General features: G+C 36.2%; 1 protein-coding gene across 1 annotated transcript in view; it reads right to left on the bottom strand.

The window, feature by feature from the left end:
* Positions 1 to 9899: 9899 nt before the first annotated feature.
* The window catches only part of LOC126184749 (diacylglycerol kinase 1-like), a 356241-nt gene continuing 346524 nt past the window's right edge, over positions 9900 to 19616 (bottom strand). The window contains exon 17 of the mRNA XM_049927288.1: positions 9900 to 14334. Coding sequence (XP_049783245.1) covers positions 14245 to 14334 — 90 coding nt within the window. The 3' untranslated portion in view covers positions 9900 to 14244. The remainder of the gene's footprint in view (positions 14335 to 19616) is intronic.

The raw sequence follows: 19616 nt of genomic DNA, 5'->3' as shown, positions 1-19616 counted from the left end.
AATCAATAAGGATATCTTAAGAAAACTTCATATAAGTAGTCTTGCTACTTCCAGCATCTCATATTGTAAGAGTGAAAACCGTATGTTACTGCACAATGCCTCTTGCCACTTCTGCTGGTATAATGTTTGTTTTGTGTGAATACATAAATATATTTATGAAATGCACATTTTCGTACTGTTTCAGTATGACATAGGACGGAAAGTAAATGCAGCCCCTTTCGAAGTCCAAAGTGAGTAATATTTTACCAATTCGTGCCGACTAGGCACACTGCTTTAAAGGTATTTTGTGTCTTGTTGAAATTGTTTTTCGTTGTAAGGTTACCGTGTTAACTTCTATTTCATTTTATTAGCACATAGAATATGTTCATAATGTTTTCCATTTGTTCACTGAACACAGCAGTTACCTCAAATTATCTGAAATAATCTGACAATGTTTAAGTGGTTTTCCGATTCCTAGCCTGTTGTAATCTACCAATTCTGAATTAAGGACGTCGTCAAGTTAGATTTGAAGTGCATTTTCGTGCAGGAAGAGATTTTCTTGGTGAGTGTTGTCTAAGGAGTGAGAAAGGTAAATATCTAAGTTCATAAGATCTTAAGAATAAGTCTGGAAGAAAGGATATTCTTCCAGAATTGCTAGTTTTGCAAGATTCCCAATAGCGCTTGTGTGAAATTTGAGGTGGGAGACGAGGTATTGGCGGAAGTAAAGCTGTGAGGAAGTATCGTGACTCGTGTTTGGGTAGCTCAGTTAGTAGAGCAGTTGCCCACAGTAGCCAAAGCTTCCAACTTCGAGGCTCGGTCCAGCACAAAGTTTCAATCTATCAGGAAGTTTCATATCAGTGAACACTCCGTTTCTGAGTACGAGTTTCATTCTTTTCTGTTCTTAACGCAGCTGCGAGTTGTCATGCGGAATTGTTTCTGGAAGTTTTAGGTATTACTGTTGAGTTAGAAAGTGAGGAGAATTACCATTGAAGTTTCGTCAGGCATAATTATAGCAGATAGCCGAAATGCGGTTCAAAAAGTAGAAGAAGGAGTGGACTCGAAATTGCAGTTTTGTGCCTAAACTGTGCGACATTAGTACTAGACAACAAGCTGATATACAGCACGATAATTGTTCGAGAAGAACAGAACATTGCCTCCACACATTTCTGCACCCTACATTTTTGACACATTTTTGACACATTATGCATATGGTCACATTTAATTCTGAGGGGCACCCAGACTTATTGGCCCCAGTAAGGGAACATTCAGACTTAGTCTCTACAGTGGACGACTGGTGGCCAGGTTTCATTTCTCTATGCCTGTAGATACTGCTTAAAATGTGAATTTTGCAAAAGCTTTCTGAGTTATTGCATTTTCTAGATACATGTATGTCTTCCTGTTAGTGCTGATAAAAAATTATGAAGTTTATTTTGAGGAGATGGAAATAGGATTTTATTTTGATATTGTTGTTGATAAAACACTAAAGTAATTCTGAAAAACAAGTTGTAAGCAACTTTATTTTAAAAATTTTGGCTTATTCAAGCATGTAAGTTACTGAATATGAACACCTTAATACTATTTGACATAATGAATGAGAATAACTATTTTCACATAGTAATTTGACTACAATAAGTATTCCAAACTTTTAAAATAGATATAATATACAAAAATTTATTTATTTGGTGTCTCCAGTGTATTTATAGAAATTGCATTTAAACAGTTTTCAGTAAAACCGTTTACTTAAGAAAGAAATGAGTATTGTAGTTTAACTTGTGTATGTAATTTTACTCTGACTTTTTCATATCTTTATTTATGAGCATATAACATTAGAATTTCTTAAGCCCCATGTGAGCCTGAGTGTGTACTTAAAAAAGATAAGAGTAAAAGTAAGGTTACATTACTCATATGTATCACATCATACATTTTGTAAATGTACAAATGAATGAGGTCAAGGAACATGTTACACATATAAATATTTGCTACTATAAATACATTTGTTTTAGAGGCTAACATAATGAAACCATAGCATGTCACATAACAAATAGGATATATGTTTGGAAATGTGCATCTGTGACATACAATGTTCCTCACAAAAGAATCTCTCTCTCTCTCTCTCTCTCTCTCTCTCTCTCTCTCTCTCTCTCTCTCTCCCTCTTTCACACGCAATACTGATGTATATAGATATCAAATTTGTGTTTGCTCATTTATTCTCCACTCTGTTTAAATAGCTATGTACAAGAAACATGGATGTCAGAAAAAAGGCTTTTAAATTTATACATTATTTGCACTTATGACAATTATATTGCTATGACTGAGAACTATAGAGAGAACTATTTACAGGCTATTCATTTCACACATGTTACCAGTTGAAACTGACAAAAATATTTGTTTTCCCATCATGCAGTGCTACTATATGTTTAGAATATTTATGCTTATTTCCACTTTAGCACACTGCCTGTTGAGCAATATGTTTCTACTTTTATTTACAATAATGTACACTGTGGGTCACACTGTTCCACTATTCAAGAATGTACACATAAAATTCAACAGTATAACACTAAGCAGCTAGTGATGTCCTTGTTAAGAAAAATTGCACTTTCCTAAGCAGTGTCTGATAATCATGGTTTCACAATATTAAACACAATACACTCACTGACACTGGTCAGTAAAATGGTAGGTCTGGGCTACAGTCTCAGTTATGACCCCAGTCAAGCAACTGTGTCATATGGTGAACATATCTTCTTTCAGTTATGTACTCAGTAGTGATTCTTGTATCCAAAAGTAATGTCATGAGATAGGAGTAATTGTTTTTTTTTTCAGACGCTGTTGTACACTGCTTGAAGTTCAAAGAGTATAAATGAAGCTCACTGTCATTCAGTTCAGAGCAGTTCACTGTATCTGTAATGCACAGAGTTAATATAGCACTATAACAGGTATTTTAGTAGCTATGTAGTAACCTTTTTACAGGTACTAAAACGTACTGATTAATTTACAGTTTATTCAAAATTTAAAATATTATATACACACAAGTGGCATGTTCTGGTGCCTTAGTTATAATTTTGTTGAATATATACATTATGGTCACAATAAGTTCCATAACCTACTGCAGATTAATTCAAAATAAATGTATAATGACCCAACATCATTTGACATGTTAAATTTAAATGCTATGGCTTAAACATATGGTTTTTCTTTAATGATTCTGGTCTTATGAGGTGGCTGTTATTCGTAAGTACATAAAAATAGTATGGATGTTTAGGAAAAATAGATCATGTCTTGCTCTAAAATAGTAATTACAAGTGGATGCTAGAGCACATAAATACAGTCAGTACTTTTTCAGCCTCCATGTGGCTAAGTTCTTTCTCAAATATTTAAAATGAATCAGACAGAGTGCAGTAACCCTACTTTCTCTTCATATTTGAGGTAAGCCTGTTTGTAACTGTACTGTGGAAAACAGCATCCCAAGTCTTTCATTAGTACTTGCCATAAAGATGTAGAAAAATAATTTTATTTGACTTAAGGTGTTCAACATACGTTGAACAAGCACATAGTAATCATATATTAGGGATCTACCAGACAAGGCTTCCTAAAAGAGACTTCACACATGTATGAATATTTTGAAGTTTTTTCAGTAATCAGAACACTGTTTCACGGCACAAATTTCTATTTTCTTAAAGCACTGTGATACAGAAAATATCTGATGTAAAGAGGAGAAAAACGGTTTTAGATATTTTGTAAGAGCAAAGTATTGATTAACACAGTTGCTTATATGATGGATAAACAAATAAGTAATGATTCAGATTTCTTTACATTCACAAACTGGCATTAAGAAATGAGTTGTCAGGCTGAATGATATGGATGGCATTCACAAATCAGAGATATGGGGTTAACCAAGCTACAACTAAATACTGGTTGACAACAGAGTAATCTGTCTTTGTGACAGATAATTAAATGGTAAAGTGGAGATGAGCCAGTATTTAGTGACAACATAATTTCATACTAGAGTTTTAAAATACATATTTCTGTACAAGAGTTTATTGTTGACACTAGTGTGCCAACAATATTTCATTTATGCAGACAATGCAGAAACAAGGCTAAATTCATGACGTGGAAGAAAGCTTTGGGAATGGTGTAATATCTATGTAACATTTATAATCTACTTTTTTCCAGTAATTATGCCATGTGAGGCATTAAGTTTTGTGATGCTGAACAATTTTAGACAAGAATTAAAAGATTTATAATTTGTTAATCACTACCAGTATGTGAAATGGTAGTTGATGCATTAGCATTGTTAATTTGTTCCAAAACGGTTCTCTCTGTTATAAAGATGGTAATAAAGATCATCTAAAAATTGTGATCGTTTGTAGGACATAGCTGTTTCTTAATTTGATAGGTTTGTTATTTAGTATAGCAATATAACATATATATTGCTAACTTGGTTCAATTTAAGGTACAATGAATTATGGGTTGATACTATTGGTAATGAATATGATGTAAAGTGTTCTAAATATTATCATAAAACGCTAAGAATTATAGATGAGATTAGTGAACACATGTGGGTTGGTATAAGTGATTCTGCGAAAGCAACTGTCATTGAATTTTTGATACTGACAGGACTTAGGTTCACCAAGATTAACTTGGCCGTGACTCATTTATATCAAATTCATTCCTAAATGATGTTATGAAATGGAAAGAAAAAATGGAGATAGTTTCATCAAACTTTGCACAGCATACAGGTGTATGAACCTATTGATTTTAGGAATAAAGGCAAACATGAAATAATGAGTAAATGTGAGTGGTATATGATTCTGATTAAATTATGGCTTATGTATACATCTGTGAAGATTTTCTTAAAGATGGAAAATATAAAATTAGAAACATGTATTTATCTTTTTAGATATCTTATAGCTGTAGATGTTTGTTCAGAAGAGAGAAACATGATTTGAAAAATTCCAGTAAGAGGGTTCTGAAATTAGTCTCCTTTCAACAATATTCCTCACCATGTACCTGATGACAAGATGAGCATCACCATTCAGAAGATGTACATAATGAAGCAATGATAGTACATATTAACAGAGTTTTGAAAATCTGCAGCAGTGATATTACCATGAAAAATTTGGGGCTATCACCATTGTAATCTTTATTTACTGAAAATGTTTGAATAAAATGTCATTGTTTAGAAACTTTGTGCAATGGGTGGATATTTGTTTATTAAAAATTTTTAAAAAGTGTATCTCTATTTATACTACTATTGTTAACAGATTTTGCAGTATAATCGTGAGACAGGAAACTTAACTCACTGTGAAAGTGTTGGTCTTAAAATGTTTTCAAGTACCCCAGTAAAAGAGTTATAAAGAGTATCATTACAATGTGTATTCCAACAAAGAAAGAAATGACTAAAATCTGTGCTAAAGAACAGAGAAGATATTTATCATCACCTGTAGTTTTTAAGTGCTAACAGAAATTAAAGATGAAAAGTCATCTAAAAAGTAAGATCACATCAGCAGAAGGATGTGATGTAGGCATTCCAGAATCTTGGCCAAAAACATAGTTCCATGCAAGGCCAGACTAGTTATACTGTTAATGATGTCACACCAACAGGTACACATTATCCTATTAATTCCATCAAATGCTTTAGTTCGAGAATTTCTGGATTACATACACAGTCACTAGTTGTATTTCGCTCCACAATCATCATTTTTTGATAAATTTGCTTGTCAGTGACAACACTTTAAAACCATCTATGTACAGCTTACTTATTTTTTGTACAGGTATAGATTGCATGTCTGACCTTGAAGGCTACTCTCACAAGATGAATATCCATGCAGCTTTGTATGTGTGGTTTGAAGAGTTGATAGCATTACTGCAACTATGTGAAAAATCAATGTGCTAGAACACTTACCCTTATGTTTGGGGTGTTAATCTTAAACGCACTGTTGAAGGTTATGTAAGTAATCAAGAATAAATTTTAATGAATATTTCATACATTTTAAATTATCCTCTCATCATCTTATGTACTGGGAAACCAATGTACAGGTCATTCTATGTTACAAGTTTCATTTTTGCATTATCTAGTTACTTCATCACGATGTTATAATGTCTCTATGAGTTTTATAACATATTCTATAACCGATTCTGTAAATAACCATACTTATAAAAAAAAACATCTTAGTCACAAAAGTGCACTTGAAACACTTGACTGTGAAAAGTACATACTAGTGTCAGAGAGAAACTAGACTTTATTTGACTATGTATTAAAACTTTTGTTATAGCTGTAACTGCTAATCAAGTCACACTATACTGTTATTTACGACTATTGCACTCAATATGAAAATCCCTACAGAAAAACACAACGAACACCATAGACAGCTAAGGCAGCGACCTACTGACAGACAAATTGCACAGTGAAATGATATTTTCATTTTACATGCTTCTGGAGCCTTCAGGCATGTGTTGTGTCAAACTAGACAAGGAGAAAAGGATACTTGCACGTACAGTAGGACATTACTTGAAGAAATCTATAATCATTCTCAAGAGAAAGGACAGGGCACAGATGAGTACATGGGCAGTATTTATGACAGAAGATGAGTGTGTGGTAGTCTGTAACCAAATCACAACCCCTAGAGGAAGTGTGAAAAAAATTACATTTTGAAGCATAAACTGAGTACTAGTCAGCTCCGCTGCAGTTTCAACTTATGGTAAATACGCAGTCCTTTTGTAACAGAAACATTATCAGAATCACCAAAAAAGTGATGATTGATCATTGACTACAATTAATATTGATATTCTTCATTTAAAGTTATGGACAGTACGTAGAGAAAAGAAAATTAAATCGTGAGCATGTAAAATTTCCTGCACATTTGTGGCTAGAATAATAGCACTAAAGGATATGGGAGTTAGTAGTCCCATAAGAATGCAAGGGAGGAAGGAAAAGAAAGAAGAGAAAGATTAAGAAAAAACTGACAAAATAAAATGCACCTGCTAGGGTATGCAGAAAAACTATGGAAGAACTTGAGACAAAAAAAAGAGATATCTGAGTTCAGATTTTGAACACATTGAGTGTTCAGGATGCCTAAGAAGAGCCAGTTAACTGCATATTACTGCTGTTAACAAGACTCAGAAATGAATGGAAAAACATCAGACATAGTCATATTGTTACGCAAGACTGGTTGCAATAAACTCTAATTATCTAGTGTAGAACATTTCAAACTAGATTATGTCGTCATCACAGAATTATGTAGCTAATTCACTTTAAGGTTTCCCTTGATGGTGCGTTCCTTCACGCTACTTGTTTTCTTATTGATTAAAATGCTTATGACGCTACAGTTGACTTTAGATTCAGCGATTTAACTATATCAATCTGTCTAGTGTTCGCTGTACAGTTTCTTCCCATACTGTAGCTGATTTCATTGTAATTAGTTTTGTTATTTCAAAGATTTTATCCGAAAATTATTGCCTGAGTACATTTATTTTTGCCAAAAAAATAACTAATTTGCCACAGACAGTACATATTAATTTCATATCATTTGTGACTGACTGACGTTTCGTATTTCTGACTGGTAGGGCATACTGCCCTTACTCTGGAGGGGCTCACAGTTTCACAGGTCCAGTTTACTGACCGTCCAAACAGAAAGAGAAAATTTATTTTTTTCTGTTATGTACAGCATATCTTATGTCTAAAATTAAGTAATGCAAAAGACTTCCCAGAATAAACATGAAAAATCTATAAAGATTAAATCTCAGAATGTGTATGACGATCAGATCTCACTTGGATCCAGTATTTTTTTTTTTGTGCCTCATATGACTAACTTCATAATAGCTTTGAATGAATGAAAAGTACCAAGTTTACAATGGTTTTCACGCCATGCTATGGTAACCTACCAACCTTGTGTCTGGAGCTCTGGGTGGAAAAAGACAAAAATCGTATCATATCAAATGGCACCTTCCCTGTTGTGCATTTAAAATAAACTGTGACATTTGACACTTCGGCACACTGGTAGAACATGACGCTGTTGTCCACATAACTAGTCTCAAACTAGTCGGCAGCTGTAGCTCACCCTGTCACTACCTCGTCAGTAAAATGTAGTATGACACTACATACTAGCGAGCATCTGTTGCTCCTGTGTTCCTCTGTTCTCTTTGTGAAATGTAGTATTTTTACAAGCATTGTACTGTTCTGCATTATTCAGCTGTTACTGTGAACTAGTATTATAGTATCAGAATCGATTTAGCAGCAGTGTGATATACATCAAGGCGAGGTTTATCATACAATATGTGCCCCAAGAACACGTTCGCTGGCTTCAAAGGTATTAAAGGCAGGAAGGAAAATTCCAATCAATGGACAAGGTCACAAATTTGTATGCTCTGATTATCAGTACTTTGAACTGTGTTGTAATATTGGGGGTCGTATTATAAATGTTTCAGGAGTGGTGGACAGAACAGTTAATTGCTGATTATTCCTCGAAAGCAAAGGGACTATCATGAGGTGATGAGCACTACAATTTTCTTGCAAATATTTTCCAGTTTGCTGTTAAAGAATTCCCCAAGAAATCAACAATAGTGACTGATGATGTGTCATACCACTGTGTTGTGTTACACATAGCTCCAACAGTGCAGTGGAAGAAAGCAGATTTTTTTCCTGGTTACAGAGAAATATACTATCAGAGAAAGTTGCACCAAGAATGAATAATTCAGAAGTAATAAATACTGTGTAAGCCCAAAAGGCAATGCTACCAGGTCCAGTGAGGTGAAGATGCAGACTAAAAAAAGTTATTGTGAACGTTACCCACAGGAGTAGTCTTGAGCTGTTAGCTATACAACAAGGTATTTGGAAAAACGAGGATCCATGAAGAACTGCTGGAAGAAAAAGTTAAAGAGATGATATATCAGCCCCAGGACTACTTCTGTGTCAAAGAAAGAGGACAGCAACGGTTATACCTTTACTAGAGCTATTTATATCATAATTATATTTATAAAGTATTCATTGACTTAGTGAACTGCCAAGACTGTTCTTTATTTATTAATTAATATAGTTTCAATGAGGGCCTGTTAAATACTAGACTGTGAAAATAAGTGTGCTTCCTTCAGTTCAAGGTGGCAACAGTGTCTCCATGCACTGATCGCATGTAAGACCAGCAAAAGCAGCAATTTGTTTTAATCTCACAATAGCAAAGAACTCATATGATCTTCAAAAGGATTATTGTCTTACTTAAGAACAACATACTAAAAACTGTTTGCTTTAAATTGAAGGCAAATATTTTTAAATGATAGAAAAACTACTTCCTTTTATGACAAGAGTTATTCTCACACATAAACCAAGAGAAATTGATTTCTTGTCTAAAAGCATTATCAGAAATTATGGCTGTTTCTGCAAAATGGATCATATGATGTAGAGGCAATACTGTGTATTTATTTATTCTGTATATATTTATGGAGTAATGTAAATGCTTTTATATGTAGATTTTGTAACCTCAATTAAAACAGAGATTATTATATATGATCAATGAAGTCCTAAATTGCAATATATATACTCAGCTACTGATTCATTATGTAGTTCATTATGCATGAATGATAGTATTACAATAACAGCAACCTCATGTGGTATTACATAAAAATTGATATTTCTTTACTTTTTATCACAATTTCATACACATTAAAATTCTTAGATAACTTAACATACTATATTAGGAAATTAATTTGAATACAAAGCAAAAAAAATATGCAAAATGCTGAATGTATTTAATAAATACTTTTTTACCGTAATATATACACTATCATCTATATTAATCTTTGGTGTACAAATTTATATGGATTCATTTTAGCAAAAAAAAGTAAAATTGAAGCATATAAATGGGTATGAAAATTATGTTTTCATCTGTGTTAATAAGAAATAAGAAATGGGAAGTGCATGACACATATAATTTAATATAGAAATTGTTATACAGCTCATAACGTTGTGTAATGAATAATCTTAGAAGTAATTCTTACAAAATTAACGTGGAAGTCGTACTTAATTCACAGTATTACTGGTTGTATTACATGAGTAGTGAAAGTAGGTGTAGGTATCACTAAAGTAAAGGAAAGAAAGTGATACCACGTGTACAGTTGAAGTAAGTGATGACTAATCTTCTAGCAGAAAAATAAATAAAAAATATAGGCTGCATATGCTACTGAAATATGTTTATCATCTCTGAAAAATATTTTGTATAACTGACTATATAAAAAGATATGTACAGGGGAAGGCCGCTTATTACTAACTTCAGGAAACAATGATGCTACAAACTATGAACAGACCACAGTGAACGATGCTACAGTCTTTGCAGCTTAGTGTAAAAATTTTATTTAACAGTGCTTTGGTAACATGAAGTATCTAACAAAGACACCTTTCTGTGACAGCAGAATAACTGCTGTAATCTGGTACAAGAAATGGTGCTTGACAACATGTCAAGAGAAGACCACAAGGAGGAGGGAAACAAGAGAGAAACGTCTCAAGTGTGAAATGGAAGGGAGAGTTAATATATAATAACACATCTTGGAGGAACTGGTGTCAGAGATGATCACTTTGATTGTGTTTTATTAGAAATGTTTACACAGGTGTAAGAAACAATAATACATATCCCTTCTCACATGTTCCTTTGCCTTCCATTGTCGATTTTTGCAACAAAATGGCCTGTGGTTTCTTTCCTTACTTAGGATTCTAATTAATTCCCAGTCTTCTCTTTTCTTTCCCAGATGAATAAACCTCTGATTCAAAAAGTTACAGTTTGTGTGACTTCCTTTTATACATTTTAGCTGAAGTAGATTCTTTCCTGTTTATACTTTTATTGGAAAAATGGCTCCTATTGCAGTTTTAATTGAGTAAATAATGCAACAATGAATGTAACAGATGTTGCATTATTGTACTGAAAATGGTGCAATACATGGACACCGAAACTGAGGTTGGCTGCATTGCTAGTTGGACTGTTCTATGTGTAAGATATGTAGTTATGCTTAACAAACAGCGATATTACAATTTTTGGTTTACTATCACATATCTCAGATACAATCTAAAGTTGTAAACATATAAGTAATAATACATCATTCCTGCAATCGTATTGTAGAAATGGTGTGTTGAGGATTGGTAATTCCTCAGCAGAGCTTTACTGAATGCAGTTTTTCACGATGGAGAAGACACAGTAGACATGTCAAATTCGTTCTGTATTTCTGGTTATAGAAAGCTTAACTGAAATCCTTCTAATTTTCCCAAAATCCCTGAAAATTTGAGAGTTGTAAGAGTTTTATATGTGACTAATAAACAGAATGACAAGTTACAGGGCATGTGGATACCATATGCACTAGCTCGATGAAGACCAAATCTAATTAACACCAGAATACCATCTCGAAACTTATAATAAGAATCGTTATTTATTTGTCCTGCTACCAGACAAAATGAATTCGTGTTATTTTTGTTGAAAAACGCTGGTAGCAGTATAACACATAACTAAAGATTTCAAGATGGTCACAGTTTTTAATGTAAGCTGCTATGGTCACTATCGACTATGGTAGCAATTTTGTGCACAATGCCAGTGGGAGGTCTGACAGTAATCCCATAACGCAATTTTTCTCTGGCAGTGATGTAACTGTGAACAACCCTAATTCAATGATATTTAGTGCCTCCTTTTTATCATATCCTCATTTCCATTGCACTAACTGGAGGACTGACAAAGAAAATCATCCATCCCTTCAAAGAAAAATGAGTCTTCAAAGAAGCAGTATCATGCTTTAGCAACATATAACTACATTTTTTAATTCACATATGCAGTGCTGGCATTGAATTGTATTGTAAAGGTACATGACTCCTTTGCAAAAGTATTTGAGACTAAATTAAACAATACTATTGTTAAACAAGCCTCGACTGCAGTATTTATTATTGAACTGCAGCCTCACCACTGCTTTCTGAAACATGAGTTTCCTCTTCAGTTCTAAGTTGAAGCAACATCACATTTTCTATGTTCAGCTTTTTCCTAAACTTCAAACCATCTGGAGCTCATGCCTCAACTGCCTCATCTGACTTATTTCTTTTTTAATATTTTATTTTTATTTGTTCAGTTACATAATGCTATGAACTCTTGGTTAGTTAGTTATTCATTCCATTATTTCAGTTCTCATTTGGCACTACAGCAAATATCTGTTTCTCTTTTCGTTTTTGCTCATTCCAAGACCAATTGTATTGCGAAAAGGAATGGAGTTGTCCTGTCCGTCACAGCCCTTTTTCTAACGTTCTTCAACTGCATATATAGTCCTATCCTCCTGGCTGTTCTCTCTAAATCACCATGAAATATGTTAAAATAATACAAGCTTGTATGCAATTCTTGTACATTTTTTAACTTTTGGGAAACATCCACTGTACACTGGTTCATTGTTACGATTGGTGGATATTGTTCTTTTTGCATAACTCCATCCAATATTTTGTACTGTTGTTTTCATATTATGGAGAGACCTTTGAGAATTCGATAACAATACTTCTTAATGATAATTACGAAGTGTGGCTCTATGGCATTAAAATTGTCTCCCCCTGTAGATTCTAAGATCTAGGTTTTAATTCACAGTTAGTGTAGATCTTTGTTTTCTTGCACTTAATGTGACCATCTTTTCTGAAAATTATCAGTGTGTGTGAAAAATTCAGGTGGTTCAATGTTTCGAATTTGGGATGAAAATGTAAGTGCTCCAATAAATGACTGTATGAGCTGGTTCGCAAGGTGTATCAAAACATGGCCAAACAAATTCTATTGTGACAACAACCTCTAAAACATTGTTGAGTTCAAATCAACCTCCAGTGTGAGAACATCCTCACCTACAGACAGAAAGGCACCACAACTCATGTTGAGTAAATAAATAGATATAAGTATATAATGCTTCAATCATGAAATTTATTCGTTTCTAAAACCTCGGTTAGTTTGGTTCACAGGAAACACAAATGATTACTAAATCCTGATGTCATTAAGTATTATGTGGTTAAAATGATTGACAACAGACCATATGCATCTCTAAACACATAAAAATATTTTAGAAATATACCAGAAAGAAAAACAACCAATGGTTGTCTGTCAGCTTTTACAGTGACTGCACTATATATTCAGAAAAGAAGACCGCACAACTAGCTTCTAATTTACAGAATGTGGACGTTAGTGGATTCGAATGTCGAAATGACATGAAAATATGCCTCTAAAACTCTCAGAGATAAGAGAATAAACCGTTAATTCGGATAAGTATTTGCTGTCACACTGAACATACCTCACTCCAGCAGACTACATGTACAATTGGGAAACACAGTAACAAATAAATGTTGCTAGTCGTAACACTTTTCTGTTGTTTTCCGTTAACTTCACTAAAAAAGAGCGCTCCTTTATTCTGAGTGTTCTTGTCTCCACAAGTGCTATCAGGTTTTCCTACAGGTAAGTGGGATGATATCTCTTACTTTCAAACTGAAATACAGATGCCTTAACCTTGCACAGTGCATGAAATGGAGTTTTAACAGTGTCACTGAAGATGGTAGAAATGATAATGGTGATATGATATCAACAATAATAATGATACTCTTATAATAGTAGTAATATATAATTTTGTAACACAATTTATATACCCTACCAGAAGCAGTAAATCTTACCACTGGTAACAGCATATAGCAATGTTACAGTTACACAGTTTCTGGTGAACAAGTACTGCATCCATCTGAGTAACATCCATACTAACCAATAAATGGCAACTGACAAAGATGGTGCTTAAAATATACTGCAGAAAATTCTCCTGACAGAACATTATGTGAATGAAAAGTTATTCCAGTATACTCAGTTGTTTGTACAGTACATCATTTTTCACAATGACATTTCAAACTATAGTATTGCAAGCAAATTACACCAGAAATGTTGTGTTTATATATTTATATGTTGTCACAGAGCAATTTGCAGCCTTTTATGAGGCATTTCGTGAGGCAAAATAAATAGTTTTCCTTTTTTATGCATATATCGTGCTACACTCAATAAAAAGCACATATCCCTTAAAGAAACATGGGAAGTTATAGTCAGGAAAGAATCTACATATTGCACTTTAAAAGAATATTCAAAACATTAAATAAAAAGGATAAAGTGGCAGAATTGAAGGTATCAACAATTACTTTTTGTGTTACAACATTACTTAAATGAAAAATGATATGTGTAACATCAAAAATACAATAAAATTTACAGGTATCCATATTTTATTGTTACCATTCACCACGAGGTAAATGGTTCACCTCCTTAAGTAACGGAAGATTCCTCTTCCTCTTTCCGGCTGTGGAGCCATCAACATTGGAACTTGGTTCTTGTGTGTAATTTTAATCTGTAAAAAATAAAGAGCTCACTTACATAGCGTGTTTCAAGACTATAAAAATACAAATTATAACAGTTATAGTACATGTCTCTCTATACAATGTAACTGCTGATATTTGTATTAATGTTTCCAAGAATTTATATGTTGTCTGATAATTTTCATAAGTATATGTCAATGGCTGAATCCTTAATTTAATTTTGCAAAAAATGGTTCAAATGGCTCTGAGCACTATGGGACGTAACATCTTAGGTCATCAGGCCCCTAGAGCTTAGAACTACTTAAACGTAACTAACCTAAAGACATCACACACATCCATGCCCGAGGCAGGATTCGAACCTGTGACCGTAGTAGTTCCGCGGTTCCGGACTGCAGTGTCTAGAACCGCACGGCCACCACGGCCGGCTTAATTTTGCTTCCAGGTATAATCTTTTTCTTGATAAATTTTATAATTAACTGAAAAAAGGTGATTGTAGCATTTCTTTTCTCTAAATTCTGTCGGAGATATAGCTGAGTATTCTTTGGGGCAACGTTTGCTCTTGAGTGCTCAAGTACAGTATACAAGAGCCATACTTAGTTCACGATAAATTCAACCGTAATGGAAACAAGCGCAAGCCGAGCACTTCCAGCGAACGGTCGTCGTGCGCTTAAATCCATTCCTCGTGCGGCGTCTCTGGAGATACGATGTAGTTGTTGTGTACTAGCTATTATGTTGTTAGTTTTGCGTCAACGTCATTTCTCTTTCCCGCTAGTTGTGTTCACGTGGTCCTGCGCCGTTCATAAAAGTATGAGTTGCTCTGTGTGCTGCACTGAAACACAGTCGGGGAAAACCGTTTAAAAGCAGGGAAAAGTAGTTTCTGCTTAGTGTTTTCGAGAGGGTTTTAGAAAAAGTCCTTAGCTACCAATACGGTAGATTTCAGAAACAATATGTGAGTCTAGAGGAACTTCTGTGTCGAGTATATTAAGCGCCTGGCAAGAAAAACCGAACACAAATGAACTGTCTAGTCCAGGCAAGACGAGAGTATCATCAGCGTCTCTCCGACACTCTCCCACAGGTCAAACAAACCTGGTATCATTCATGTTGCCCTTCTCTCTACTATTTATTAAATTTCGTGTGTGTTTCCCTGTTTAAATAACTTAATCTCGCATTTTTGAAAGTGTATGTTCATTCAGTCCGTAGTGCAATAGTTGCTCACTGAACAGCCAGCTACGTAGCTCATTAACGTATCAGCGTTCATCGGTGACACATCAGGATGGTAGGAAGTAGCATATCTAGGACTCTTTGCTTTTCATAGTTCACTTCTTCAGTTAGTCTCGCAAGGATGGCTATGATGTGTGCATGCTATGTACGGACGCAGGCCCGTCGCATGGGACACCTCAGGTGTCACTTGTTTTACCCACGGGATCTGCTTCCGATCCATCCCCTAGTGCACCTGACGCGATTGATCTGCTGTCATCCGACGCGGTGGATCCGCTCTCACAGTATAATTAGCGACGGTTGGTCACGCGTTCGCGTCGCTCGAGGCGGAGGGCTAGAGACTGGTGTCCTGGCCTCGTCCATTCGCCATGTGAGGGGACAGGTGGGAGCTCCTTCAGCAGGGTCCGAGCAGGAACGTCGGAGGAGGGGTTCACTACTTATTGGGTGCTCCAAATTTAGGCGCGTTATGGAGCCCCTTAGGCAAATAGCGTTCAGGGCTCGAAAGAAAGCCAGTGTATCCTCGGTATCTCTGCCAGAGGGCCTCATCCGAGATCTGGAGGCGGCCTTGCCTGTGGCTATCGAGCGTGCAGGGTGCAGTCATCTGCATGTTGTGGCTGACTTCGGCACCAACGACGCCTGTCGCATGGGTTCTAAGGCGATCCTCAGTTCGTACAGGCGGTGGTGAAGACTGCTTGCCTTCGGCGCGGGGTGCAAGCAGAGCTCATAATTTGCAGCATCGTTCCCAGAGTTGATCGATGTCCTTTGGTTTGGATCCGAGTGGAGGGTCTCAATCAAAGGCTTCGTCGACTCTGTGATCGTCTTGGCTGCAGATTTCTAGACCTCCGTTATCGTGCGGGGATTTGTAGGGTTCCCCTTGATAGGTCTAGCGTGCACTACACAAAAGGAGTAGTTACTCGGATAGCAGAGTACTTGTGGAGTGCACATGAAGGTTTTTTAGGCTAGGCAGTAGTATGAGATGCTCTGATGAACACACGCCAGTCGATATGCAGCAAGGGAAGTCAAACAGCGTTCAGAGTAAAGAAACCTCGACTGTCACAATTTTATCAGTAAACTTTCGACGTTTTCGTAATAAAGTTCCCGAATTTACTGCGCTCCAGGAAAGTTCTTGAGCTCAAATTATTCTTGGGACAGAAAGCTGGCTGAAACCGAAGTGGAAAACTTTGAGATATTTAGTGAATTGTGGAGCTTAGATCGGCAAGACAGATTAAAGGCTATAGAAGGGGGAGTGTGCATTGCAGTTGACAAAAATATTGTCTGTATTGAGGTCGAAGTTGAGTGTGACAGCGAAGTCATCTTTTCACGTAAAACAGGTGTATCTGAAACCAAGTTAATTGTTGGATGTTTTCGCCGGCCACCCGATTCTGCTGAGACAGTTCTAGAATCATTCAAAGAAAGTCTACGATCAATGGCTCGTAAATACACAGATCATGCAATACTGGTTGGAGGCGATTTAACCAGCCCAGTATAGACTGGAATATCTATGGATTCATTATGGGGGGACAGACAAACAGTAACGCTAAATACTGAAGATTGTCTTGAGCAACTAGCTCTGCAGTCCACACGCCATGGAAATATAACTTGTAGGTACAAATAGGTCGGACCTTATCGACAATGTTAGTATGGAAACGGGAATTAGCGATCATGATATTATACCAGCTATGATTACGAAAGTTAATAAATCAGTCGAGAATGCTAGAGAGTGTATCTGCTAGATAGAACAGATAAGCAGTTAATAACATCTCACTTAAACAATGAATTGGCAACGGTTAGTTCCAGTAAGATGGACGTAGAGGAATTGCGGGCAAAGTTTAAGCAGACTGTAAATCGTGGTCTGGAGAGTTATGAGCCTAGTAAATGGATAAAGGATAGAAAAGATCCACCATGGTTTAATAACGAAATTTGGAGAATTCTGAGGAATCAGACGCTGTTGGACTCTCGGTTCAAAAGGGAATGCATAAATGACGACAACTGAAGGTTAGTAGAGATTCGTGCGTCTATGAAAAGATCTATGCGCCAGTTGTACAACTGCTACCACCGTCACATCTTAGCAGGAGATTGGCAGAGAGCTTGAGAAAAATCTGGTCGTCTTTAAAATCGCTATGTGGGTCTAAGGCTTCCATTCTATCCCGTATTGAACAGTCCGGTGTGTCAGTTGAAGACAGCAAAACGAAAACTGAAGTTTTAAATTTCACGTTCAAGAAATCGTTCACACATGAGAATACACATACATACCGCCATTTGAGCATCGGATAGACTCCCGTATGGAAGACTTAGTAATAAACATCCCCTTACCTAGCTCGAATTTATCGTGAATCTCTGGCCCAGCGCAAAGTCCCAAGAGACTGGAGAAAGGCGCAGCTGACTCCAGTATATAAGAAAGGTAAAAGAATTGACTCTCAAAATGACAGGCCAATATCCTTAACTTCTGTTTGCTCCAGAATCCTTGAAAATATTCTCAGTTCGAATGTAACAAACTTCCTTGAGACTGAGAAGTTTATGCGCACGAATCAACATGGTTTTAGAAATCATCGCTCGTGCGAAACTCAACTTGATCTTTTCTCACATGATATACTGAGAACTATGGATGAAGGGCAACAGGCAGATGCCACATTGCTAGATTTCCGGAAAGCATTTGACACGGTGCCCATTGCAGGCTGTTAACGAAGGTACGAGCGTTTGGAATAAGTTCACAGACATGTTAGAGGCTCGAAAACTTCTTAAATAATAGAACCCAGTATGCTGTTCTCGACAGCGAGTGTTCATCAGAGACAAGGGTATCATCAGGAGTGCAACTTGGAAGTGTGATACGACAGCCGTTGTTCTCTATATACGCAAATGCTTTAGCTGACAGGGTGGGCAGAAATCTGCGGTTGTTTGCTGATGGTGTCGTGGTGTACAGTAAGATGTCGAAGTTGAATGGGTGTAGGAAGATGCAAGATGACTTAGACAAAATATCCAGTTGGATGGTGAATGGCAGCTAGCCCTAAATGTGAAAAAATGTAAGTTAATGCGGATAAGTAGGAAGATCAAATCTGTAATATTCGGATACAGTATTACTAGTTTTCTGCTTTACATAGTCAAGTCGTTCAAATATCTGGGAATAACGCTACAAAGCGACATGAACTAGAACGAGCATATGATAACTGTGTAGGGAAGGCGACTGTTCGATTTATTATTAGGAGTATTTTAGGATAGAGCGGTTCACCTGTAAAGGAGATCACATATAGGATGCTGATTCGACTTATTCTTGAGTACTGCTCGAGTGTTCGGGGCCCGTATCAAGTCGGACTGAAGGAAGACATCGAAGCATTTCAGAGGCGGACTGCTACAGTTGTTAGCGGTAGGCTCGAACAACATGTAAGTGTTAAGGAGATACTTCACGAACTCAAATGGGATTCCCTGGAGGGAAGGTGACGTTCTTTTCGAAAAACACCATTGAGAAAATTTGGAGAACTGGCATTTCAAGCTGACTGACGAACGATTGTACTGCCGCCAAGGACCACGAAGATATACAGACAGTCGTTTTTCCCTCGCTCTATCTGCGAGTGGAAGGGAAATGATAAGCAGTGGTAGGGGGTACTCTCCGCCACCCACCATATGGTGGCTTACGGTGTATCTATGTAGATGTAGATCCCCTGTTAGTCCTGTCTGGTACAGGTCCCGCAGACTTGATCAATATTGTAGGATGGGTCGCATGAGTGATTTGTAATCAATCTCCCATGTGCAATAATTGATTTTCCTAGTATTCTAGCGATAAAGCGAAATCTGCCATCTGCTTTCTCTACGACTGAGCCTATTTGATTTCCAATGGTATACAAAATGTTACACCCAGATATTTTTATGAGATGAAGGATTCCAACTGTGACTCGTTGATACTGTAGTCAATACCGTTTTTTCTATTTCTGAGGTGCAAAATTTTGCATTTTTGAATTTAAAGCAAGTTTCCTGTTTTTGCACCACTCATATTGAATATTTGTGCAACCTTTTTTTGATAGGAGTTCATTTTAGATAACTACATCATCTGCAAATAGTCTGAGATTACTTTTAATATTGCCTGCAGGGTTATTAATATACA

The sequence above is a fragment of the Schistocerca cancellata genome, chromosome 4, assembly GCF_023864275.1.
Source record: "Schistocerca cancellata isolate TAMUIC-IGC-003103 chromosome 4, iqSchCanc2.1, whole genome shotgun sequence".
Lineage (NCBI taxonomy): Eukaryota > Metazoa > Arthropoda > Insecta > Orthoptera > Acrididae > Schistocerca > Schistocerca cancellata.
Note: the sequence above shows the minus strand (reverse complement) of the source record. Positions and strands in the feature narration are given on the sequence as shown.